General features: G+C 43.1%; 1 protein-coding gene across 1 annotated transcript in view; it reads left to right on the forward strand.

Annotated features, from left to right (window-relative positions):
* Positions 1-2,768: 2,768 nt before the first annotated feature.
* The window catches only part of LOC116791047 (serine/threonine-protein kinase TNNI3K), a 41,620-nt gene continuing 18,212 nt past the window's right edge, over positions 2,769-26,176 (forward strand). The window contains exons 1-9 of the mRNA XM_032696692.1: positions 2,769-2,838; positions 2,948-3,115; positions 4,124-4,216; positions 13,294-13,402; positions 15,371-15,456; positions 16,936-17,033; positions 17,508-17,618; positions 21,658-21,756; positions 23,177-23,315. Of these exons, the coding sequence (XP_032552583.1) occupies positions 2,769-2,838; positions 2,948-3,115; positions 4,124-4,216; positions 13,294-13,402; positions 15,371-15,456; positions 16,936-17,033; positions 17,508-17,618; positions 21,658-21,756; positions 23,177-23,315 (973 nt within the window). The remainder of the gene's footprint in view (positions 2,839-2,947; positions 3,116-4,123; positions 4,217-13,293; positions 13,403-15,370; positions 15,457-16,935; positions 17,034-17,507; positions 17,619-21,657; positions 21,757-23,176; positions 23,316-26,176) is intronic.

Raw genomic sequence — 26,176 nt, forward strand, 5'->3', positions numbered from 1 at the left:
ATTGAGTCCTATCTTTGACCCATCACCACTTGTCAACTAGACCAAAGTACGTCCAGTTATTCTTTGAGAACCTCTAGGAATGGGGACTCCACCACCTCCCTGTGCAGCCCTGTCCGATGCTTGACAACTCCTTCCATGAAGAAATTCTTCCTGCACGGTGCAGCCCAGAACAACCCCTATTCATATTTTGCAAACTAAACCATGTAGGCATGTCCTCCCACTTTTATTAAGCATTTAAAATCCAGTTCTAAGAAAAAGGCCCAGTAAGGGTACAGATTTGCAGTACTTATCAGCGTGTTTGATTCATCCTGAAATACCAGATATTTACTGTTCTGTGTGGGATTATGGAAAATCTGAGCTAAACCAGACACTACGCTACAGTAATTGTTTTTTGTTGCTGTTTTAGCCAGGCAAAGCTGAGCAGCAGGTCTGGTGTTACAGATCCATCACTGCTGAGAACAAGTGGTTTCTCATTGCTCCTCTGTGAGAGCTCAGTTCAGATTACAAAAGTGACATCAAATCTCAGCACTTCGATAAATATTCAGAGCCTGAGCATGCTCCATCTGAGGCGTCGGGACTCAGGCTCTCCACTGGCAGCACAGGTCACTGCTGCTCATACCCCAGGTGTGGGAAACCTCTTCCTGGGAGAGACACATAATTTGATGGGATTTGATGGAATAACTGGTGCTCAGAAACAAATGCCTGTGCTTGTTTTATTACTGCATTACTCTAGTAAGGCAGGGAGTGAAGGGATACCTGCTTAGGGATAAATCTAGTTTGGATTGTGTCCTGTGTGATCACAACAGTGAGGTGCCAGTGCTGTGGGGGCTGCGTTGGGAGCAGCACTGACAGTGGGTGGAGGGGGGGCCCCTGGGGGTGCTGGGTCCAGCTCCCCAGTAAAGAGAGAGGGACATACTGCACAACCCAGCAAGGGGCCCTGAAGATGAAGGGACTGGAGCACCTCTGCTCTGAAGAGAGGCTGGGAGAGCCAGGACTGCTGTGCTGGAGCAGAGCAGGCTCAGGGGATCTCACCGACGTGTACAGGTACCGGCAGGAGAGAGCCAAGGAGATGGAGCCAAGCTCTTCCAGTGGTGCCCAGGGCCAGGACCAGAGGCCACAAGCACACACACTGGCACACAGGAGGGTTCCCTTCAACACCAGGAGACACTTTTTCACTGTGAGGTGACCGAGTACCACAGGGAGGTGGTGGAGTCTCTGCCCTCAGAGATACTCAAAACCCACCTGGACATGGCTCTGGGTGGCCCTACCTGAGCAGGAGACTGGTCCAGGTGACCTCCAGCAGTCCCCTCCAACCTCAATCAATCTGTGCCTCTGTGACAATCTCCTACATGTAGTCTCTGTTTTTATCAGACTTTCCCAGAATTCTCAGAAGGGTTCATTCCTCTGTTTACAGAGTTCTTTTTTCTTAGAAAGGATTGTTCTGCCTGGTGCACTCCCTGGTTTCAGTCGAGTGGTGCTCCCCCTTGGTGTCCTGTTCTGGTTTAACAGTATGGCACAGGGAGTTTTTCCTATCACAGATTAGAGCTGTGCTTTGACTGTTAATTCCTTTATCCTCATCTCTGACATAACATCTTCACGTTCAGGTAAAGGAATTCTGCTGTAACCACTGCCTCTGTGACTATTGCACAGGATAACAGAAGTAGGCAGTGCACAGAATAGTAATGAAGGGAGTTAAATCTTTTGTTGCAGCTGTAACTAAGTGAACCACCATGTGCAAACATTTAACATTACTGAAATATCTAGTCTGAAATTTTAGAAAATTTAAGAAATCCCTACTTAAACTCTTCAAAGCTTATTTAACATATCTCAGATGCTGTCAGCAATGAAAAATCAGTGCAAAAGAGCACAGGTGTGGTTTCAACAGAAAAGATCATGGTCCTTATTGGAGTGAGTCAAGAGCGCAAGTAAGGATAAAACAGATCTTTGTGGTGTGCATTGCTCTGATTAGGGCTATTATCACCTGCATCACAGCAAAGTCTCACACCGAGAAAGCACAGTGAAGCTTTCAACTTTTTTTTCCTTAATCTTCTCTGTCAGCAGTTTACAATCATGAAAAACTACGGATTTGTTGTAACTTTTTTACTAACTTCATAAACTCTTTTTTTTCCTCCACTAGCTCCTATAGTGCTTTTACAGCTCCTTTGTATTGTAAGATTTGTGTATAATGAGATCTTATAAAGGCAAACCCTCCTTTCATTCCCGTCTCTTTGTATTTGGTATCTGTAATCCCAGCAAACTCTGAATTCAGATGGAATCCGCAGATAAAAACCCACAATATCCAGGGCAAGGAACCGCAGCCGGAAAAACCATCAGCTGTGTGACTCCTACCAGCTGCTAACAGATAAAACACACGGTGATGCCTGCGATGAGTCCGGGTGAGGTCCGTTTACCAAATCGTAGCCCTGCTCCGCGCTCACCAGCGCGCCCCGGGTGCTCCAGGTGCGGCCGAGAAGGCACCAACCAGCGTCTGCGGGCAGGGCAGAGTTAAGCGGGCGAGTTCGTGCGCGATTAGGATTCTGCTCCTAACTAGATTAACAACCCAGGCATCCACCTCCTCCTGCCCCTCGAGCGCGCTCGGAGCGCTCCCGGGGCCGCAGAGCCACAACCCCCGCCCGGAGCGCGGCAGAGCCGCCCCTCCCCGCCCGGCCGGGCGGGCCCGAGGGCTCCGCGCCGCCCCCGCCCCGCCGGCGCATCCGGGTCGCGTTCCGACGGCGGCAGCGCTGGTTGCCGGCCCGGCCGTGCCGGCGATGGGCGGGCGCAGCGCGGCGCGGCGGGAGGACACGGGCCGGCGGCTGGCGCGGTTCGCGGCGCTGCGAGGTGGGATGGGCGGGCGGGGGGCGGCGGGTCCGGCCCGCGGGGCTGCCGAGCGCTCGGGGCCGGGGCGCGGCCGTGCCCCGGCGCTGGCTGAGCGGAGCCGCTCCCGCAGGCGCGGCCGCCCGGCCCGGCGAGCTCTGGGACGTGGTGGTGCTGACGGCGGCGGACGCGGCGCAGGCGGGCGCGTTCCGGGAGCAGCTGGAGGAGAAGCTGCGCCGGGGGGAGCTGCCGAGGGGCGTCCGGTACCACGTGTGCCCCGACCCGCCGGGGCCTAGGATCGGTGCGTGCGGCTGGGCCGGGGCCGGGGCCGCGGGGGCGAGAACTCCGAGCGCCGGCCGCGCCGCTCCTCATCTCCCCGCGGCTCCGCCTCGCGGGGCGGGCGGGCAGGGCGGGGGATCGGGCCCGGGAAGAGCTCGGGGGGCCCGGGCAGAGCTCGGGGGGCCCGGGCAGGGTTCGGTGCGGCCGTAACGGGCAGGAGGGTCCGTGGCGGAAGTCAGCCTGGGGCTCCATCGTGGTGCTTGTGAATGGGCGTGTTGGTGATACTGTACAGCTCCTCGAAGTCTGTCCAGTGAATACAGAATAGCACTGGCTCGTGTGTTTTAGAAATTCATAGTTAATCTGATTGCTTAAACAGTTTGATTATATTTTAATATATTACCCAGTGGGCAGCAAAACTCTAGAAGAAACTAGCCTGACTGCCCGTAATACCATCCTGTGATTCTTAATTCCTGTTCCCTTTGATGTACGAAATAACTAATATCAGTATTATTTGCAGTGTAGAGTAATAGGCAGAGATTAATTCTCAGAAATCTGGCAGCTTTAAACTGTAAGAGCGTAAAAAATATCCCAAACCATTTCCTTGTATCACAAACCTTCCTTTTTTCCTTACTGTAAATGTCAGAAGTACTTCTGAACACCGCCTTGTAGCCGCTAATGAGCTTTTGTGTGACCTTTTTCCTACAGGAGCTGTTTTTTAAGGCTGGGTTATGGCCTGTTCAATTGATTAAATGTTTCAAATGTTTGGCCTGTGCAGAGGTGACTGAGAGAGAAAAACAGAGTTTTCCCAAGAGCTATCTGCTCAGGATGCTCTGCCCTGAGAGAGCACAGGGTTTCAGAGGAACTGTCCATCAGCTTCTGTGCGTGATCTTAACAACCACAATAGGGTAGAAAGACTGTCCCATCAGTGCTGGTGTGGGAGGTTTTTTCAGCTGGACACCGGTGCACCTCACCTGTCAGAGCAGGTGTTATTGAAGCTCTTCTCACAGATACTAAAATACTTCTTCTTTAGGAAATGGTGGATCAACTCTTCATGTTCTTCAGTACTTAGAAGATCTGTATGGTGATCAGTGGGCTTCCTTCACTGTGCTGCTAATACATTCAGGTAAATTCAGTTTTACATTTCTCACTCTAAAATTGTACCCTTTTTTTTCCCTTCCTTAAAATGATACGATGACAGAGGAGTCAGAGTTCCAAAATATAGTTCCCTCAGAAAAGTCACCCCAATGTGTGTGATCATTTGAAATTAGGTTGGTGCTTAGGAGATGTTACTGTCACTTCAGCATTTTTTCTCAGCACTCAAGTCATTCAATCAAACAGTGAGAAAGAGGTGTATTTCAGAGTGTGATTTAAGTTCCTGCCTTGAAATACCCGTTTAAGGAATATGGCCCTCCCAGGGTAGGGGGGACCTCAGGCTCCTTATACCTTTGGGCAGGCTGAGTACTTGCCTTCTTATCCAGTTAGTGAGGACACTTCCAGAAGTGGAAGAACATCAGTTCTGTAGAGGAGAAAGAAACCAGGTGATAAGTTTCCTGACCAAACCTCTGCTTGTTTGACTCATCTGGACTAAAATTCCCATCAGAAGTGTTGGGGTCCTCCTCTTTTCCAACCAAAAAGTGGGTGTCATTTGCTTTCAACACTTCAGCAACAGGCAGCTCTGAAACAAACTAAAGATAACAAAATCAACCACAATTTTAATATGAGCTATTTAAGGCAGGCTGGGTTTTGGACATAAGGTCAAATCTGCTTTGGGAAATGTTTGAAGAATGATTGATTTCTTCACATCTGTCATTCTTTAAGGAATACTTGGTATGTGACCAAGCGGAGGGGTTTTTAATGCCTATACGTACCTGTGAAATAGCTGTACAGGTTTAGTTTTTTGCTTACTTGCATACAGTGTCTCTGCGTAACTAAAATTCTCTTTCTCTTCCAGGCGGTTACAGCCAGCGTTTGCCAAGTGCAAGCGCCCTGGGGAAGATCTTCACGGCCCTGCCATTTGGTGATCCCGTTTACCAGATGCTGGAGCTGAAGCTGGCCATGTACATCGACTTCCCCCGTCACATGAAACCAGGAATCCTCGTCACGTGTTCGGATGACATAGAGCTGTACAGCACTGAAGTGACAGAAACCATCACGTTGGATAAACCTGGGTTTACCGCATTGGCTCACCCCTCAGATTTGGCAGTCGGGACCACTCACGGGGTGTTTGTCTTAGATCCGTCCAGTTTTTCAGGAAAAGGAGGACTGGAATACGCAGCTTGCCATCGTTTCCTGCACAAGCCTGACATGGGGATGATGCGGCAGAGTGGTGCAGTGTGCGTGAGGGGGCATTGCTCCTCTGGGAACCACGGTGACTCAGGAATGGCCTCGGAGTGTGTGTACACAGACAGCGTATTCTACATGGATCACCTCACTGCAAAGCAGCTACTGATGTTCTATAAGCAGATGGGCACACTTTGCTATGAAATAGATGCATATGGTGACTTCCTCCAGGCCCTGGGACCCGGAGCCACTCCAGATTATACCAAAAACATGAGTAATGTCACCAAGGAGGACTTGGGGTTGGTGGAAGTGCGGCAGCAGTTATACTCCCTCCTGCGAGGAACTGCCCTCAATGTCATAGTCCTCAACAACTCCCAGTTCTACCATATTGGAACTACTCAGGAGTATTTGTTTCATTTTACTGCTGAGAGCAAACTGAGATTTGAGCTTGACTTGCTGCCTGTGGCTTTTAGCATCTTTCCTGACACAGCCAAGACCTCAGATCAGTCAAGCGTCATCCAGAGTGTCCTTGAGCCCAGATGTGTGATAGGGCCTGGGTCTGTCATTGAATACTCCAGAATTGGGCCTGAGGTCTCAGTAGGGAAGAGCAGCATTGTTAGTGGCTCCTACATAAGTTTCAGTGTAGACATACCCTCACACTGCTTCCTGAGTTCAGTAACTGTGAAAATTAATGATCTAGTCGAGTATGTCACCATGGTGTTCGGTGTAGGAGACGACTTGAAGAAGACTGTGAAATTGCTGTCGGATATATGCTCGCTCCAGTTTTTTGGAGCCAGCTTAGCAAAATGCCTGGACCTCTGGAGCGTAGAGGCTTCAGACCAGCTCTTCTCCAGCGGGAACACACGTTTGGGGCTGTGGACTGCGAGGATTTTCCCTGTTTGTTCTACTCTAAGTGAATCTGTTAGGATGTCGCTGAAGATGTTGAATTCTGTGCAGCACATGTCACCTTTCAAACTGAGTGGCTTTCGGCTCTTGTCTATTGAAGAAATGCTCGCCTACAAAGATGTAGAAGGCATGCTGAAGTTTAGGAAGCAAATTTATGATGAAGTCTGTCTACAAAGACAAAAAGAGAAGTCTGATTGTAGAATGAACTGTACTTGAACAAATCTGTTTTCATTTGTGGGTGATTGATTATTTCACAGCTTATAAGAATCCTGAGGAAAAAATACACAGATCTTTTCTCTGATCTCACTGAAGTAATAATAAAGAAATTACATTAACGGTGTTGTTGTAGCATAACATTAATAATGCAGCGAATGCAGATAAACTTTTGATGAAAGTAGTGATATATTTCAGATCTGAAAGCACTAATTCGTGACTTTCGTGGAGTACGTGTTATTATGTCTTGTAGTTTTTGTCAGTAAGAATACGATACAGAACAAATTAATTAGAAATTTGACTGAAAGCTGCTTTAAAAGCTTTTAAAGGGTAGAACATTAGCTCCAGCAAAATGGAATAATACAACAATAATTTATGTTTCTCTCTTTTCGTGCTGCCTTTTTGCAATACAATTTCAATTAGGTAGAGGTAAAAATTATTAAAAATGCTTTTAATTCAAGACATCTTAAGTATAAATATTTTTTCTCTTTTATTTTGTAATTTTTCTTATCTTTTCCTGTTTTTCATCAGAGGAAAAAGCTTGGCATGAGAGATCATTCTCTCTCTACTGACTCATATTACTGGGTCAGCACCTGTCATCAAGACATACTGATTTATTTTTTTTTTACTGGTAGTTGTTTGGATGCTGGCAGTGGGGTTGGACAGCTGCCAGCTTTTTGTTACCACAGATTGACTGATGTGTGCCACATGAAAACCTGCATTTTATATTTCTCTAAACTGAACCATGAGAGGCCTTGGAGTGAGGGTTGACCCTCCTGCGGGGCGGTGCAGCAGACATGGGACAGGTTCACATTTGTGAGCATTGTGTCCTCAGAGAAACACACAGTGTCTATTCCCTCTTCCCCTTCTCCACTCTCTGCTAATAAAGATATTAATAAAGTCCTTTTGTTTCTAGTTTAGGTGCCCAAGATCCAGCTCCAAACAGATAAATCTGCTATTTCTAAAAATATTCTGTGCAGTATAAGTGTTATTTGACTGCAAACACGATGCATCTTTTTCTCTTGCATTTATGTGTGGGTCTTCATATTTTATTTAATGTTTCATGATGACAGCGTTTATGTCCCTGCTGACTGCATTCCCAAATGGCACCTTTTTTATGCCATCTACAAGGCAGCAGTGTTAACATCTCCTGAGCATTACCCACCCTGCTTTAACCTGCACCAGGTTTCTTCCATGTTGATAAAGAAACCTCCCAAGAGACACAGTATTTTTCCTGAGGATTTCTTCTGGGCAAGAAGCTAGATGGGCAAAGGAGCTAGATGTAGAGGTTGGGAACTGCTGGGGTTGACTTCAAAGAAATAAGAAGAATTTCTGAGCAAACAGAGGTTCTAAAAGTCATTATGAAATATGGAAACAATGGAAACAGCAGTAGGCTTGGGAACACTCGGGTCTAAGATAAATGCATAAAGTCACAAAGTAAAAATAGTCATAGAGCATGGAATTGTGGTTTGCATGTCATCTGTTTGCATGATCTATTCATCTGTTGTTACACAAAACATTTTAGGAGAAACAAATGTTTGACAGAGACATTGCACCTTGAGTTGGAGAACAAACTTTGCTCTGCACAGACTTCCCTGAGGGTTGTGCCGTGCCGCCAGGAGAGCTCTCTGGGTTTTTAGTAACAGCAAAATGCATCCTTTTAACGTGATTATCCACTTTAACTGTTACAGCTGCATTTGTTCTGAATTCCCTAAGTACCGCGCATTAATTTCATTAGCGAAAGCAATCTGGATATAAATAGGAAATGGATTTGCTTCTGGTGCATAAGCATTGGGAAAAGCGAATGAGCACAGTGACTGAACAGCTTTTGGAAAAGGTTGAGTTAGGCTGGGCCAGCAGCAGCTGCTGTGGTTTAGGGAGCAGTGTGCATTCCAAGATAAAAAAAATCACAGGAGTCTTATCCTGGTGGTAGCTGTGGACTAGTACAGCTGGCCCCAGGGCCAGTGGGTGTCCCAGGCTCTGCCAGCCCACTGAGGGCACAGGGGAGAGGCACCGCTCGGGGTGTTTCAGGTCTCCTCTCCTGGTGAGCTGAGCTTTTTGTGCAAAGCTGTGAAGCAAGTGATGTCCAGCCCCAAGAACAGCTCAGAGCAGGGTATCGGGAATCACCTACTGGGAACTGAACCATTCAGATCTCGAGGCAAAGGTTTTAAAAATTTACCAGGTAAGAAATGTTGCACTGCTTTAAGTCTTTATGCCACCTCATGCTTTCCTCTTACACTGAATGTTTTTGTCTGAAATTTAGAAGGTGCATTTTGATCAATATTAGACCTGGATAATGTCAGCAGGCTTAATGAATTTACTCCACAGGTATTGAAATATCTGGATTTGTACCATTTTTCATTTTTAAACTGCAATTAAGTGTAACGTAAAATATTATGAAAATCATTACAAATTATATTTTATTTATACAGAGCTATATTAATTATTTTTCCATGTGTTTTTGTCTCACACAGGGCTCTGTCTGTGCATGTTCACACGCATTCTTGGACTCCACACTTGACAATAAACACTTTTACATATATCAGCTTCCACTAATTTCTTCTGAGCCACAGGTAGCATATATTTGCCCATTACATTTCTAATACATCTGTCATCCTTGGTGGTCTTATTCTCAATAAAATGATCATTGTGGAGTTGGAAATTAGAAAATTTATGGAACTATTTGGAGGAAATGCTACGGAGAGCAGCTGGTTCTGTTAAGTTTCCTGTATCAGCCTCATTCCAAAATCCAAGAGCCTGAATGAATCCCCTGCTTAATGGAACTCTTTCCTGTATGTCCCCATTCCTGGAGGGATTTAAAAGCCATTTGGATGTGACACTTGGGGACATAGGTTAGTGATGGCCTTGGTAGTGCTGGGGGAATGGTTGGACTCTATGGTCTCAGAGGGCTTTTCCAGCCCAAACGATTCTGTGATCCTGCAATTCTTTGTAGCTCTTTATGAAGTGTGTACGTTTTTACCTATAACAAATTGCAGTACTTACAGCAAGGACTGTGTTATAGTGTGATCTAACTCTTATTAAAAATCAAAAAGCTTGCAGACCAGACCCTTCCTGACAATAATAATCTGTGTCTGGTGTACTAAATCCATATATATATTTTATCCATATTGTATTTACAACTCCAGGTAATGTTTGTATTCCACAGTCTGCTGTTAATGTAGATGACAACAATTTTCTCATGCAACCAGCTGGGATAAACATGTCCCAAGGAAATTGAGAGACTTGTGCAAGGCCACCCAATAAACCTTGACAGCAAGATCATAGTAATTTTTGCTTGCTGTTTTCCACTACTGGGTTCTGGAAACAAGACCATCATGGCATCCTGGCCCATGATTTTCCTCCAGTCTGAGTAATGAAGGATGCAGTGCTGACAGTGCTAGGTAGGCAGGACCTTCTGAGGACAGGATTCATCTACTGAAACCTGGAGCTTGATTTTGATTAAGCCTCATTGAGTTTCCCAGATGGATGCAGTGTTGTTATATCCTCTAGATCATTGCCTGGCTCCATCTATCCCGAAATTCAACTCAGCCTTCTACAGTCTCAGACAAAGCAAGATGAGTGGTTAATGATTTTATTCATGTCAGCTTGCTTTATTTAATTAGATTTTCTGTGTAGTACAATAATAGGGCTCATAATGAACAATGTTGCAGTAATTTCCCTGAATGCTTTGAGCACGCGCCGTGGTGAGCAGAGGTTTGGCCCTACTGTCTGAAATCTGAAGGGTTATTTCAGTGACCTTTGGGGCAGGAAACTGAAATCTGAGAAACTGAGCACTTAAAAAAGAGCATAAGGGAAGGCAGCTGAAATAAAAATGAACAGCTGAGAGGAATCTGTGCCAGAAGGATTTGGGGAGCTGACGAAAGGAAGTAAGCTCCAAGGATCAGCTGGATCTGCAGACAATGTTCGTGCCTTGTCAGGGTGTTTGTGCTGGAGTTCAGTGCTTCCAGCCTCTTCTCGTTCCTATATCTCGAATGCAAGAGCTTCATTTTCTGCTCTCTGCACATATGGAACATGAGTCCCTGTGCAAAGGCCTCTGTGGTGTTGTGAGAGCAAAAATAGCAGAGCTGTTATGCTGTACACTCTGTTCATCTGCTGCCATGGAAGAGCCACTGCAAACACCTGCTCCCTTACAAGGGCTACAGTGTTCCTTCATAATGGAAATATGAATTATAAATACGTATTTTCTTTTAGTGCCCTTTTCATTTCCTGTGATGTATCTGAATGTCACCTGTATGGCATTGAAATTTATAGGAGCAATGTAGAGGCTCTCCAAGTAAAGGATAGGTATGGAAATGTTCTAATTGTGGATATGTTCTAACTGATTTGAAATAAAGATAATTTCAAAAGACTTGTTCTGTAAAGCCTCCCTAGGAAGGACATTTAAACCCAGAAACAGGAAAAGAATTATGTACACATTTCTGCTGTAAGATTGGCCATGACAGCTACACATTCTAAACATGAAGCTGCAATAAAACTTATAAAAATTAATCAAAGAAATTTGTACAACTCATTGTTCTGTAAACATCACATCTGAAGAATTTACTTGCTTACAAACATTGCTCATGATGTTTTAGTGCTTCTTGTGGAGATGTTTATTCAAACTGCCCTCACAAACAGCACAGTTTCTCAATCTTCTCTGTTTGCAAACAGGCTCTGCAATTACTATTCTTTTTTGTTCCCCCCCCCCCCCCCCCCCCGTTTCAATTATTCTGCAGCTGCTTCACACAGCCGAGGATGTGAATGCTCCAGGAATTCACCTGCTGCCAGCGTGAGCAAAGCTGCTGTGTTGGCAGGGCCAACTGACGGGATCAGCTCCGGAGCTGCCCTTCCCAGGGTCCTTCCCTGAGCGTCCCCACGAATAAATCTTCACCCACACAAAGGTTTGCAAAGAGTGAGTAAAAACATGATATGGAAACTGATGACTGCTTTTTGGTATATTGTCATAAATGAAATGGTATAAGAATACAAGTGCTATGCAAGGTATTTACTTCTTGTAAAAAAAAAAAATCATTTCATCTGTCTCTTCATGGAAATTTCACACTTTATAAAATTGTTGTGTTAAACTGCGTTTTCTGTGCAGAATGAACAGGGCATTTCTGGGGCTCTGGGGTCTGTCCTGTTCCTGTCACAGCTGGCTTGGTCTGGATGGGAGGAAAGTCCTTCAGGACAGGGGTCCCAGGGAAGAGGGGATCCCATGGCAGAGGGGACACCGTGAGAAAGGGGACACCCTGAAAGCCTGGGAGCATATCCCCAGCTCTCCCAGTTGTTTGGCAACTGTATGTGGGGATCAGTTGCCAGGCTGGTGCCTTTCTGCAAATATTTGGTCAAGTGTCACAGAGCACATTGTCACAGCAGTTCAGACTCTTCTGAAATAGATCTTTGGATTCATGTGCAAATTTGTGTGAGTAAAGGGATGAGCTGGTAGTGCCAGGAGCTGTTGAGATTGTTACAGTGGGATGCAGCACACAGGAGGTTTTATAGATGTGTGTTCTATTAACATACCTGCATGCCTGAAATCGTTCAGAGAAAACTGAAAACTCACACACAGAACAGCTGCCAAAGTCAATCGAAACACTTTAAATGTATATGTATAAGTATATATTAAAATATATAAATATAGATGTGTATATTTACATTTCACTTTGTCTTATATATTGCATTCCTAAAAGCCATACTCAGATACTCCAATGCCACCCCTTGTGTCAGGATACATTGTGAGCTGAGATCATCCCTGGCCTCTCTGAGCTGGAGACCCCCAGCACTCCTTGGGTATCCTCACAGCACACCTGGGATTAGCTGTTTAAATTCCCTTTTCTCCACAAAATGAGTTACAAGCTGCCAAATTACCACTTCCCACCAGTTTTAACTGTTAATTTCATCCATTCAACAAATGAAGGCAGGTGTTTGTGTGGGAATAGACAAGAGATTTTTAAGCAAGCTGAGTAGGTGTTTCTATTATTCTAGCCCAGTGGACAGCATGGGCTGTATCACTCTGTGCCATTGTTGCATGACATTCCTCTTGGCACAGGGTTTATTTTTAGCCAGAGACTATCACAAGTATTTTTCAGCAGGACTGTCACTGCTCCTGAACAAGGAATCATATTACTGCAAGAACTTTGCTGAAACAAAGAAGATATATTGGACAAATGGGAAATTATAAATCTAGACCAACCCAGACTTGCACGGGTAACTAATGTCACTTTTTTACAGGCAATGTGCCACCCATCCCTCGGCAAGGAGCAAATAGTATTTCAGGAGATAACTCATTGCTGCTTTACTCTTGAGTTCAAGGCTCAGGTATTGTTCTTGACTTAACTCAGATACAGACTATGAAAGAAGGAAAAAAGCTACTAAACTAAATTTCTTTGAGGAATTATATAAGATCATATTAACTTAGATTATTCTGTTGATTTAACTCATGCTTCATTAAGAAAACCTTTACATTTCCAATCATTTTCTGCTGTGTGTCTATTTAGGAAATAAAAGCTAACAAATGCAACCTGAGCTTTAAGTTTTCTCTTAAATATTATTTAATATTGAAATATTTCTTCTAAGGATTCATACATATGAACTGTCTCTGAAATCCATGTGTATGTGTCTGCATTGGCTCAGTAGGAACAGTTTAATAGCTGTAATATTTTAAATTTAATAGAAATATATATGAAACTGTGCAGCTGGATGCTTAAAAATCAAGTGGTTTGGTTACTGGAACGTTATGATATGAGTTTCTGGGTTTTGTGTGTTTTGAAGTGTTTTGTCAATCCGGAGTTTTTGTTGTAGATGAATGGAAGAAGAAAGTCAGTGAATCCTATGTCACAGTCACAGAGCGGTTGGAGGACGACCTGCAAATCAAGGAAAAGGAGTTGGCAGAGTTGAAGCATGTTTTTAGGTAAAATATTCTGGGAACCTGTTTATTAATTTCTTTCAAATAAGTATTTGCTATCAAACAGTATTTTCGGTTTCAGGTGTTTTTTGTGGACGGAGTTTCTCATGTATGGAATGCATGCTCCTTATTTCTATTTTTGGGAATACATCATCACAATGCTGGGCAGAGCCCCACAGCAGAGTACCAAAATTAGTGACTACAGACTGTTAATGCCAGTGTTTTACAACTAACACCCATATGCTTTTGTAAATTAGTTAGCTTTAGTGGGATGTCTGATTTTGCTGTGCACTTTTCAGTTTTGCTAATGTGTTTCTGCAGCCAGGAATGTTGCTGAAGTTTCACTCTGCAAACAAATACAAAACCAGTGGATTCAAATTCAGAATTGGAATGGTTTTCTCGGAGTAGCACGTACTCACAACCAGGTTCACCCAACCAAGTAACACGCTGGTGTGTTCATTATCTGCAAAGCTCCAGTGCAACGAACATCCAGCTCACAGACTGGGAATAAGTTGAGAAAATGATCAGACAAATCATTTCAGACATCAAAACCATTTGAGAAAACAGGGGATTCTAATCAGAAATAAATCATAAGCTTAAAAAAGCCAACTTAGCAATATAAATTATTCCTCGTACTCAGTTTCAGCTGCCACAGCTATCACAGTTTGAACCACTGGGCTTTCTCTGCAGTGTGCTGACCACTTTGGCTATGCTCCAGTTAAATAGTTGCCTCATTTGAACCCTGTCTAGTAGTAAAAGTGATCATTTTAACAAATTGGAACCAGAGTACTCTTTATTTTAGATAAGCAAGACAAGGGAGTATATGGTGGAAATGCTAAATACCTGAATTAGGCATAAGAATAAATTAAAAACTCCTTTCAAGGTTAGGAGAGCTCTGGTAGCTCAGCTCATTTGGGCCCAGGTAAGTCTCAGTGTCAACCAAACTCTTCTCCTTAGCTACAGAGCCCTGCTCCTCTCACCAAAGGAGTGAGAATTAATGATCCTGATGACATTGCAGTGGAAAGGCTTTTCTTTTTAAGTCAGGTTTGAGGAATCAGTCAGTGATTTCATTTCCAAAAGCTACCCTCACCCATGGGGAATGAGTTCAGTCTGGTCTTCTGAGTATCTAAAATCCAAAAATGGCCTCTTGTCTATAGGAAAAACTCTTCTACAGCAGCAGTGGTTGATTTTGGAAAACTTCTCGTTAATCCTTATATTTAAAAAATTCAGGACTGAGAAACTGGATGGTAGTTGGGAGATGAGTCAAGGAAGGTCATTTCCCTGATAGAAATGAAACAAGTAGCTGGTAAAGTCCCTGGTCTGAAGGCAAACCTTATAGAAGTGACAAACCCTGGCAGAAGAACAAGTTGTCAGTTTCCCATTTGTACTCAGGGGATGCATGTGCAGGTCAGAGGGAATTGTCCAGTGCCACAGAAATAAAAGAACAGTTCAAATAGTGTAGAGTCAACATATCAGTAGCGTGGCGCTGGCACTTGTTGGGTAAAAGGTGTCCCTACTCTGTGCCTGTGTCTCACAGCTGTTCATGCAATGGTTCACTAAGGCCACTCTAATAATAAACTATCACAATTTCTTTTCCTTAAAACACAATGAAGCAATGAAGTCTAAAGGGAAGGATTTAGGAGGAGACCTGGATAAAGCTGAGCCCTCATCACAGTCATTCGAGCTAGTTCTTATTTTCAATACAGGCCTTTTAATTGCAGCTTTGAATATATAAAACTTTCCTTACCATATTTTCCCACAAAAACCATAAAAATGTTGCCAGTTTATAAGAACTCTGATGATTAAAACTGAATATCATTAAGAAAACAAACTGAAACAACTGTAAACTGGGTATAAATTCAGGCTTGTGTCTCAAAAAAATTGTTTTGAGATTTATCTTTTAAATGTTTCTTAAATGCAAGAAGCTGTGGTGAAGGATGAGAGCAGTAATCATCTGTAAAATCCCTTTTTCAGCTCTGATGAAGCCTTCTGCAAAGTCAATTTAAATTACCGCACTGAGAACGGACTCTCGCTGCTCCACCTGTGCTGTGGATGTGGGGGTAGGTATCTGAAACAGGATGGTTAAATACTTTATTTGGATGATTACTGATTTTTTATGGCTCATAGCTGTCAGGAGGACTGTATTTTATGAGAATTTCTCAGCTAGAGGAGCATCTTTCAGCATCACTGTGAGCTGCATTGCCAGGGGGTTGAATTGAGCTACACTGAGCCCTGTTACAGCTGATTCTTCAGTCTAAGGAAAGTTCTGGTTGACAATGCAGCATGTGTTACTATAGGTGTTCACCTCAGTCAAAACTGCTTCTAAATGCATTTGTTAATCCACACCCATCACAGAGCACGGCTCCACCTTTTTTGGCTTCTGTGCATGGCACAAACTCCAGGACGGGAACCTTGTTGTAGCAACACTATGCCATACTTACACCACCAGTTTTTCTAGTGTAATGAAAATACCTGTATTTTATTTCACAAAGATTAAAAGAAGAATAACTCAAATGCTTTAGTGACAAATATCAGCTTACAGGGTTTTGGCAGATAGAAGATCAGAGTACACAAGAAAAGAGGACAAGATTTCTTCTGGGATGTTCATAAAAACACAGTAATGGTGGGATTTTCCAGTTGGATCCACACAGCTGCTCTGTTATCCACAGCGAATCATTAGTTCATGCACATACTTTACTCCTGTTATACCATTTTTAGCAGAAATTGTCTGAGAGAGGCAAAGAGAATTTAACCCTGAGGTTTCAGTGCTGCAAAGTACTGACTAACGACATGTATAATGATTTGCTCAGTCTTAGTTAGATTTTACGATGAGGATAAACCTCATCTTGCACCACTGAAAACTGAGTGGATCTTTATTCATCGTTTTAGAGTACAAGATCCTGTCCAAGGATGACATCAGTTGGTGGGGTTGCTGAGAGGAAGTTTAGGAAAACACACACTATTAATTAGTTGTATAAGCACTTGGAGGAGGACGAGGAGCTACTAGATCCAACATTGGTTACTATCTCAAGGATTCAGAAGGCAGATGCATTTATTGAAATGATCACTGTGCATCCAAAAGGTCAGAGCAAAGCTAATTGCCATGCTGACCCAAAATGACTGTCCTTGTAAGGATGGTGTGTAGGGACAGCAGTGCTCTGATTCTGAGAGGGCAAAGGAGCTCAGTGTCTGAGGAACTAGAGATTCTGGAAGCACCTCCTGGTCTATGGAGCTTTTTGAAGCATGGTCTAGACATTAGAGGAGGAACTGTTTCTCTGGAAGTTCAACTAGCCTTACCAAATCCTTGTTAAAGTGTGAACAAGCAGCCACTACATGGCCAGACCCACAGCTGTCCTGGACAACAGGGAAATGTTTCCATCAACCTCATTTCAAGGATTCACTGGATATATTTTATTACTTGCCTCAGGTCAAAAGTCACACTACTCAATTCTCTGCTTTCAAACTCACACAGGAGCTTCTTACCTCATCTGCACTTTCTTTCCTGTAACTGACTTTGTTTTCCACTTTTCTCTCTAAAGGCAACAAATCGCATATCAGAACTCTGATGCTGAAAGGGCTGCGCCCATCCAGGCTGACAAGAAATGGATTTACAGCTCTGCACTTGGCAGCTTATAAGGTTAATTATTTTGAATGAAATTGATGACAGGAAATCAGAACTGAGCAGCTGATTTGTCTGAACTGTCTGAGCTCAGTAGTTGTTACTTCTGGTGAAAATATAAATTTCACATTTATGGTGCATAGGAAAATGCCCTATAAAGAGCCCCTGCACAGGAATTAGCATGTGCTTTTGCAATGTCATCCATGGGGTGGGAAGCTGCTTTGGAATTACTGACTCAATCATGCAATGCAACTCGGGATAGAGGAGTTGTCCAGTGCCACTGTAAAATCAGGACTAAGGCATTTTTAAGATACGGGTTTTAGTATAGCAGGAGAGACGTCTGGTGGTGGGACAAACCTTCTCCCCCTCTCCATGCTCCCTGAGCCCCTGGCTCAGCAGTGTCACAGCCAGGGAAGCCGAGGTTGGTCCTGCTCAATTCAACTGTGAGAGCTGTGTCCCAGAAATGATGTGAGTTAAATCTGTGGCATTTAGGACAACGTGGAGCTGCTCACAGCGCTGCTGCACGGCGGGGCTGACATCCAGCAGGTCGGGTACGGAGCGCTCACGGCCCTGCACGTTGCCACCATCGCCGGCCACCACAAGGTACGTCTCTCTTTGCTGTACAGGACTTATACAGGTGAGTGCTAATATTAGCAGGTCATTCTGTTTTACACTGATGCCTTTCAAAACAAAACTCAAAACTGTTTAAGTACAGATGGATTTTATTTAACTTTTTCTTCATTTTGGGAAAACCACATCTTTGTATATATTTTTGCATTGAACAAACATGTACAAAGAACACAGATCTGTTTGTACATCTCTTGCTTTTTGATAAATGTCTTTAAAGTCTTGGGAATAGATAGTGCTGTTTTCTAAATATCAGAAGTGTTAACCAAGAGATACGTGATGAAACGCTCACTCATACACGTCAGGGTTTCTGAACCTGGATATGAAGAGAGTCTTCCAAATACTGTCTTTCTGAGTGTGAATGAATCAGAGTAAAAGAGTTTTACTCCCTCTTCCGGGAGTCACAGTCTCTGCTTCACAGCTCTGTGATTGTCACTTCAGAAAGAGGTGAGGTTCTTGTTTTAGATCTATTTTAGATTTCAGATTAGTACAGAGAAAGCTGTTGCCAGGGTGAGTATGGCATGAACCTTAGACATCCATATTGATAAGTTTTCTATGGGTTGGAGACTTCTCGCTATGAGGAGCAGAGAAAGGAAGAGAGGATGAGGTTCTCAATGGGAAGAATTAAAAATTAATGAGAAATTAGAAAAGAAATGGGTGACCATATTAGAAACATCGGCAAATAAGGTCCGTAAATCTCTCATTAAGTCTGTTATTTTGAAAATATTAAATGTTTCAAGCCCAGTGAGGTCACTGCTAAATAAATAATGCATGTGCCTCATCCACATTTATGTGTTGTCCAATGTTAGCACTTTGGAAAGCCAAGGCCACTGCCTATTTCATGTTGTAAATCACAGTTGTCATTCTGAGACTGCAAGACCTGCAGATGTGGGGGCTGAACGAAGAGTCACAGGCAGAATGAACCAGTGCCACTCCATTTCTGTATCTGCACACCTGAGGACCTGGACTGTGAGTGTGTGTGTGCCAAGGACCTATTGGGGAAAAAGGAATGAATCCCTTCTCAGGGTTTCTGTAGATATTTCAGTGTATGGCTGTACAGAGGCTAACACTGTGCAAAGGCCTTAATTGCTGAAATTGTCTTCTAAAAAGTTAGTCATCACTGTTCTTGTTTTCTTAGAGGAGTTCTTATCCCTTGCCCTTGTCCAAAACACGAAGTCCTTATGTCTGTCTCATGTTTTAATATGTTGACTCCTTCTAACCTTCAGAGTGGCTAATTAATTGTCTTCGAAGTGAACATCATTGACTTGAATGTTCAAAAAGCATCTGAATAAACCCTTCGTAAGAGAACTTTAAGAAAAATTGTGAAGTAAAAGTCAAAGTATCATTTTGAATTGAAGATTAATTGTGCGAGGGAAAGGGGAGTGCTTGTTCCCCTGGTTCTTCAGCCTGTGCCACAGTGAATCCAACCAGGACACTGCCAGCTGCCTTCATGACCAGCCCATCCAGCTTCTTTCTATGCAGCTTGGGAATGTCCCCTGGATTATGAGCTGCACCTTCACTCGTAGTCTGTCTCCTGAGGAGAAAAATCTTTTTTTTTTTTTTTGTCTTTCTGCAAGAATTCAAAGCTTTTTTTGCATCAGAAATTTTTCCCTTAGTTTCTGAAGTATTTCTATCCTTGCACATCCCCCAGCATCCCCCCCTACCTGTGATGCCTATGACAGCTTTCAGTGCTTTCTAAGACGCCTTTTTTCTTTCCTAGAAAGATATCTTGTCTGAGAGACTATCAAGCCTGTCTCTGTACCCCTCTCATCATTTACACTTGAGTGAAGTTTGCTTAATGCAGCACACAAAATTCCATTTCTCAGGAGATCACAAAGCAGCAAGCACGGCTGCCATTGCTACAGCCTGGAAAATGTGTCAAAATTCATCTGGTTTTATGTTCATCATCAGAGGTGGATTCACATCGCTCAACACAGTTTTTCATCTTCAAGATCCACCTTGAAGCTCGTAGAGGAATCTAAATTTTGAATTCCAACTTCCAAAGCGAATAAGGAGAACTGGAGTTGTGATCACATCCCTGTGTGTGTTAGAGCCTCACAGTTCATGGCTGAATTAAAATCAAACTCATCCAAAGAAGTTTCAGCCATATTCACGTAAAAGCTACAGGTCCAAACATCTCTTTCCAGAGCCAACAGCTACAACTTCAGTTTTATGATGTTAGTTTTCTGAAAAATGTCTAAAATGAATCACTTGAAAGCCACTAAACCATTAAATTCCAGGCTAACTGGATCTGTGTTCCCACCTCTGGCCCACCAAGCTACCAGGATATTGAAAATTGACTGCCCATGGGAAGCCCAGTAGGGGAAGTCAGTTGTGTTCACCGACCACTTGCGTTAACCAAATAACTGAGGGTGTTCTTTATTTACTACCTGAACACATTCACACCCATCCAGTGAGTGCCTGTTGCTGAGCTGTCCTTCAGCTGAGAGAAGGGCCAGCAGCTTCTCCAAAGATCTCAGTGGATCTTTCGTAAGATTTTCATTACGCAGTTATGCTCTTCTTTAAGATCCACGGCAAAAGCATGTCCATGCACGTGAGATTTAGCAAGGGAAATTCTGACGGTATATAAAAGAGGCAAGGGGATCACAGTGAGAGTGGTGCAACACGGAGAGCATTCCTAGGAGGATGCAGAACCTCCATCCTTGGGAATAATCAGACCTGGCCCTGCAGTGCTGTCTCCAGGGAGGGTTACAGCTGATGCCATGGAGAGATGGTTAAAACTAATGGGAAATGGACATATTTAAATATGTTGGGGGACAGACCTTATGCAGAAAATGTATTCAGGCAGTCACGTGGAAAAAATTATTTTGATTTAAATTGTGCAAAGGAACAATCCCTGTACACTGATGTTGCTTGGAAACAGTTTTGTGTTCTCTGAGCACTTGGGAGTGACGTGGATTGAAATGACTAGCCCTGTTGCTGCACGTGTGACATGGTTTGGGGGTCTCAGTCTAGAAAGCAGGTGACAGACCTGTGCATCACCACAGTTGGCATTTCTAGGCATCCTCAGGGTGGTCTCTTTGGACAGGTACAGCTACACACAGCATGACACAGGAGTTAGCCACTTCCCCATCCTTGTCAGTCCTTCCCATCAGGGCAGAGGTGGATCCCAATTCCTCACTGTACTGTGGGTGACTCGTGGTCCAGTATTTTTCACAATCATTAGACTCAAAAATTAGCATTCTTCAAAACGATATGTAGAACTTTTGAAATAATCCCTGGCACAAGCCCTTCGTGTGCCCAAAGACTCCCTCATGCTTCATTAAAACGAGCAGTCCTCAGGCTCCAGTGAAGAACCCAATGTGGTTTCATGCAGGCTTCAGTGAAGAGCCCAAAGTGGTTTCACTCGGGCTTCTATTTTGGCAGCTGTGCAGCAAGGCAATGCTTGAGAGTTCATAGATGTCCAGGAAAACATGGGCCTCCTGAAGGACCAGAAAGAGAGAAATTTGAAAGAAAACACTTAGGGTTATTTATTGAAACCAAAGAGCTATTATCTTCTAAAATACAAAGAAATCTTTACATGCTTAGGGAATTATGTTCGAGGATTTACTTTCACACACTTAAATTTAAAAGGATGTTTCATTTTGTGGGACATTTTCACGTCTAAAAACTCTGATGTGTTTACGGCTCTTTGTTCATAATGGTTAAAAGAAAATTAAACATTGAAAATCCAGACAGTCATTTCTGTGTCTCTTACTTCATAAATCAGTATTTTTTACTGGCACACCGATTTTCAGGTTTATTTATAAAGCATCAGTGACATTCAGTGTTCAGTTGAAGTACTGTAAGTTAATCACTTTTACATGCAGTATGCAGCCCTGCACCTTTATATATGCTTGTTTGGAACTTTTTGACTATTTTTAAACTGGTGACATGAGATTTCAAAGTCCTGTTTTACCAACTGACCACACATGTGTGTGTGTGTATGTATATAAATATATAAATATATGTATATATTCGTTCTAACTGGAATTTTCTATTGGTCTCCTTGCAGGCTGTGGATATTCTCCTGCAGCACGGGGCCTACGTGAACGTGCAGGATGCTGTGTTCTTCACTCCCCTGCACATTGCTGCTTATTATGGCCACGAGCAGGTAACTAAGGCGGGATTCAGACACTTGAGCAGGGGATCACAGAGGCATCCATAGGTTTAGTGCTAGATGTTTCTGCTTTACATTCCAGAGGGTCATTCCATGCAAAGACCTCATACACTGAAGTTACTCTCTGCATAACTAAACATTTCTGCTTGCCCTGCAAGTCTGAATATCAACAAGAAATTTCTACACGTCCATCCTCTGTACTGGACCCCAGCAAAAACTGATGTTTTGCCCCTGAGACCTCTTGAAACAAAGCATTCTCTAGCAAGCTTTGATGGGCAAGCTTGTGCCCGGTGGCACTTTTTGTCTGCTGTTCATTCACCCCATGTATCAGAGGTTGCCTAAGGAGTGTTAGTGTGCTTTCTGAACCTCTCCAAGGAAGTGAATATCACTTCCCTGAAATAATTAAATGGCAATTCTATCAATTTTCCTTGGAACTCACAAACTGTTCAATTAGTGGAAAGAAATAGTCATTTAGAGAGCATGATTTTCCCTGAGGTGCTGTGCACACAATCAGTGCAGCTGAGCTTGCTCCGTTCACACAGATGACAGACTTACTGAAACACAGTTTAGAGTTCTGACCAAAGCTGGCATTGACACCCTCAGCTCTCTTTCTTCTGTGTATTTGGGCAGTACAATTGACACATGGCTAATCCACAACCCTGAACAGCTTTTTCATGTGAACTGTGGTAATGGGTCTGTTTGGCTTATGCAAGTCATTCCCTGTGCCTTGCTTTGGCTAAAAGCCTTGTGTTCTGGGGTGTTCTGAAGTTTCAATGGATGACCTCTAGGCAGAGCATCTTTTCCGTTCCAGTGAGGTGTTACCTTGAGTGCACTGAGGAGTTGTCTAGGAAAAGCTTTTGAAAGCAGAGAGTGCAGATGCACTGATGTATGGAACGCTCTGCTCTGTGCTGGGTGAGACAGGGGTGTGAGTGAGCCATGGGCGTGTTCCCGAGGTGCTGCTTTCATATCTGTGCACCTCATGATCCAGAAGAAACTCCTCCTGTGTGGGCTGAGATTAGTTTGCTTGTGTGCCACAAGCCACTGCAGAACAGTCACAGTCCTGTGAGATGATCCTGAAAGCTCAAAGGGCTCTGGGATAAGAGACCAATCAGGCAGGAGCCACAGCTCTGGCTTTTGGGGACTTTGAGGGCATTTACTTTATTATGCTGACTAGTCATTCAAACAAATACATCTGGTGTCCATTCACCATAGAGAACATTTTAGAGAATGAATGAGAATTTTAATATTTTTATAAATGTGTAACTTAAAAATTGATCTTCTATTGAATCTCCTCTCCTTGTTTTAACTTTATAGAGATGCCCACATCCAGTATTACCCAACGCAATGCTGTATCTAATTTTCTCAAAGTTTTATTTTCATGTGATATTTTAAGTAACCTTTATCAAATATTTAGGTGACCCACCTCTTACTGAAGTTCGGAGCTGATGTGAATGCAAGTGGTGAAGTTGGGGACAGACCTCTCCATCTGGCTGCTGCCAAAGGCTTTCTCAACATCACAAAGCTCTTGATGGAAGAGGGAAGTAAAGCTGATGGTAAGAGAAGATATTTAAAAATCAGCTCTAACATTGTGTTTTATAGACAGTCTTCATTTCCTAACACTTTGTGTGTGTGTATCATCTTTGGGCAACTGAAACAAAAAAACAGAGGTTGGAGAGTTTTTCTCATTTAATTTTGCTTGTTTGTCATCTCACATGTACTCTGTTTCCAGTAATAAGTTAGAGGTGAAAAATTGGAGCAGGAAAAAAAAATTAAGATTAATATACAGAGATGGCTCACTCCTGAGGCAATCATCAAGCAGGGAACATGTGGCCATGCAGTGGGGATCTGCAGTCGAAGTGACTTCAGTGCACAGGGAACTAGTGAATGAGATACAGATGAAGAGTTATAAGTCAAAATTATGAAGCAAGTAATTTAAAATAATTCATATGGAAGTTGAAATTCCACAGAAAATGAGATCTTTTTAGCACATGCTTTTTTATGCTGCACAAATTTCATACTCTTCACTGTGGGGTATTTGCTGTCAGAGAAAGTGCCTATGTGGAGACGTGATGGGCTGGACAGATACAAAAGTCTTTCAGCACACCTTGGGTGTTCTGTGAGAGTCAGGAGTCTGCATGTTCTTTGTCCAGGTGGCCTCACAGTGATGTCAATCTGTGACATTACATTTCATTGCTGTATATTTTGCATGTGTTGCAATCTGAAATATTTTCACTCATGACTGATGTCGGTGTGCAGCTGGTGCCCTCTGCTTTTGCTGTTTCAGTAGCATTGAAGGCACAAAATGTGCCACACTCCAGTCTTACTCTTCCATTGCTGTGACATCTGTGTCACACACAGTGGTGACATATTCTACAAAGCTATATGAATGTTAAAACTTAGAGGTCACATTTTATGCATATTATGATTATTACTGCAGAGATTCTAATCTATACCTGAAGGGAGCCTGCAAGAAGGATGGAGAGAGACTATTAGAAGGGCCTGGAGTGATAGAACAAGGAAGAATGGCTTCATCCTAACAGAGAGTAGGTTTAGATTGGATATTAGGAAAAAATATCCTGTGGTATGTGAAGATGGTGAGGATGGTGAGGCCCTGGCACAGGTTGCCCAGAGAAGCTGTGGCTGCCCCATCCCTGGAAGTGTTCAAGGCCAGAGTGGATGAAGCTCTGAGCAGCCTAGTTGAGTGGAACATGTCCTTGCCCATGGCGTGGGGTTGGAACTGGATGGTCTTTACGGTCCTTTCCAACCCAGGCCATTCTATGATTCTGTGAAATACTGAGCAATATTAAAAATATTTGGAAATTAATTTCTTATCCTCAGAGTAAGAGACAGAAATTTTTTTTGAAAGAAACAGTACATTACTCGGAAAAGTACTGCTCTATAATGCATCAATTTACAATGTTCTCAGTGCATCCTGCCTGCAGTCACACGTCCTCCTCACGCAGTAAAAAAACATGGAGGGAAGCAGCACAGTCAGGTCTGTACGAGCTGTTGTCAGTACTAGCTCAGGGTGTTGCAGCCTCAATGTGTGTGCGCTGAGCTGATATAATTATAAAAAAGAGGAGAAAGAAGAGACATTCACTCACCATAACAAGGCAGTGGGAGGTTTGCTCTCTGTTAGAGAGTTTATTCCAAAAGGAAAGAATCTGGGGCACTATTTCAGGTCCTTTTCTTTAAAATCAGAATCTTCAGTACAGGAAAAAGAAAAGGGAGACTGGAAGCGGGAAGTCTTTTGCTCTCAAAGCAGCACACTTTGAAACTTGCTATAAATGCATCAGCAGAGGAACAAGTCTTCAATGCTCAGGAATGAAAGGAACTGGGGAAAGAACCTGAATAAATTTGACAGTGTTCAGTGCAGACCAGTAATTGGGGTCACAAACTTGAACTATTTCTTTTAACATAACCTGACTCGTTAGTCAGCTCCAAAACCATCGTGACTGAAGACAAGCAGTGACCACCAAATCAGGCTGAAAAAGTCAGAATGCTGCTGAAATAAAGAACATTTGCAGCCTAACAATGGCCAAAGTTCTTCTTCAGAACAACCACAAATTAGGAGAAAAAAATACAAAAGAAAAGTGCTGCCTATGTGTGTCATGGCAAATGTCCATGTTTTACACATGGCCCATATATAAACCCAATGTTACATGTACTCCCAGTTCTCCACATGCCAATCCCATCATTTGTTTTAGCATAAACACTCTGGGGAAGGACTAAGAAACTCTGTATTTTCAGAAATCCCATAAGCTCTTTCAAGCACATTTCTTGCACTGTCCTTTTTTCATCTTTTCACTTATGGTCATGGCTTCACCTGTTACTTTCTACCAATGTCATGTCTCAGTGCTAAGAATAATTTCTACAGAATTCCTTTTTTTTCACAGCCAAGAACTTGGCATTTGCTCAGTTTTACTATTTACTTGTAAGGCAACCTCAGTTTTCAGTCCCTGACTGCCATGACAGTTATACTGTCTGTCCTCAATATAATATAAATGTACCTTAAAAACATCAATTTGAAGAACTCTCCTATACTCTTCTTTAGTAATTCCTGAATCAATATGATGTACTTTTTCTCCATAATACTCTTCAAAGGAGTTTTTGACCAATTATCTTTTGGTTTTAATGTAAACTTCTCCTTCTTTTAAAGACAATATTCCAGTGTACCTGGTGTGCTTCATTTAGAAATCCAAAAACTATCAATTGAAACAAAACCAATCATCCCACTGTGTAGTTACAAATCCTTCTAGAGCCAAAGGAAATGGTTTGCAGGCATTTGACATCAGTTCCAACTGGATATATAAAGGAGATATATATCCTTGCTCCACCTTGCACCTTGTTGTGTTGTAGACTAGAGCCCTTGATGTCCTTCAGGACATTCTGTGGGGACATACTGTAAAATGCT

The sequence above is a fragment of the Chiroxiphia lanceolata genome, chromosome 9, assembly GCF_009829145.1.
Source record: "Chiroxiphia lanceolata isolate bChiLan1 chromosome 9, bChiLan1.pri, whole genome shotgun sequence".
Taxonomy (NCBI): Eukaryota; Metazoa; Chordata; class Aves; order Passeriformes; family Pipridae; genus Chiroxiphia; species Chiroxiphia lanceolata.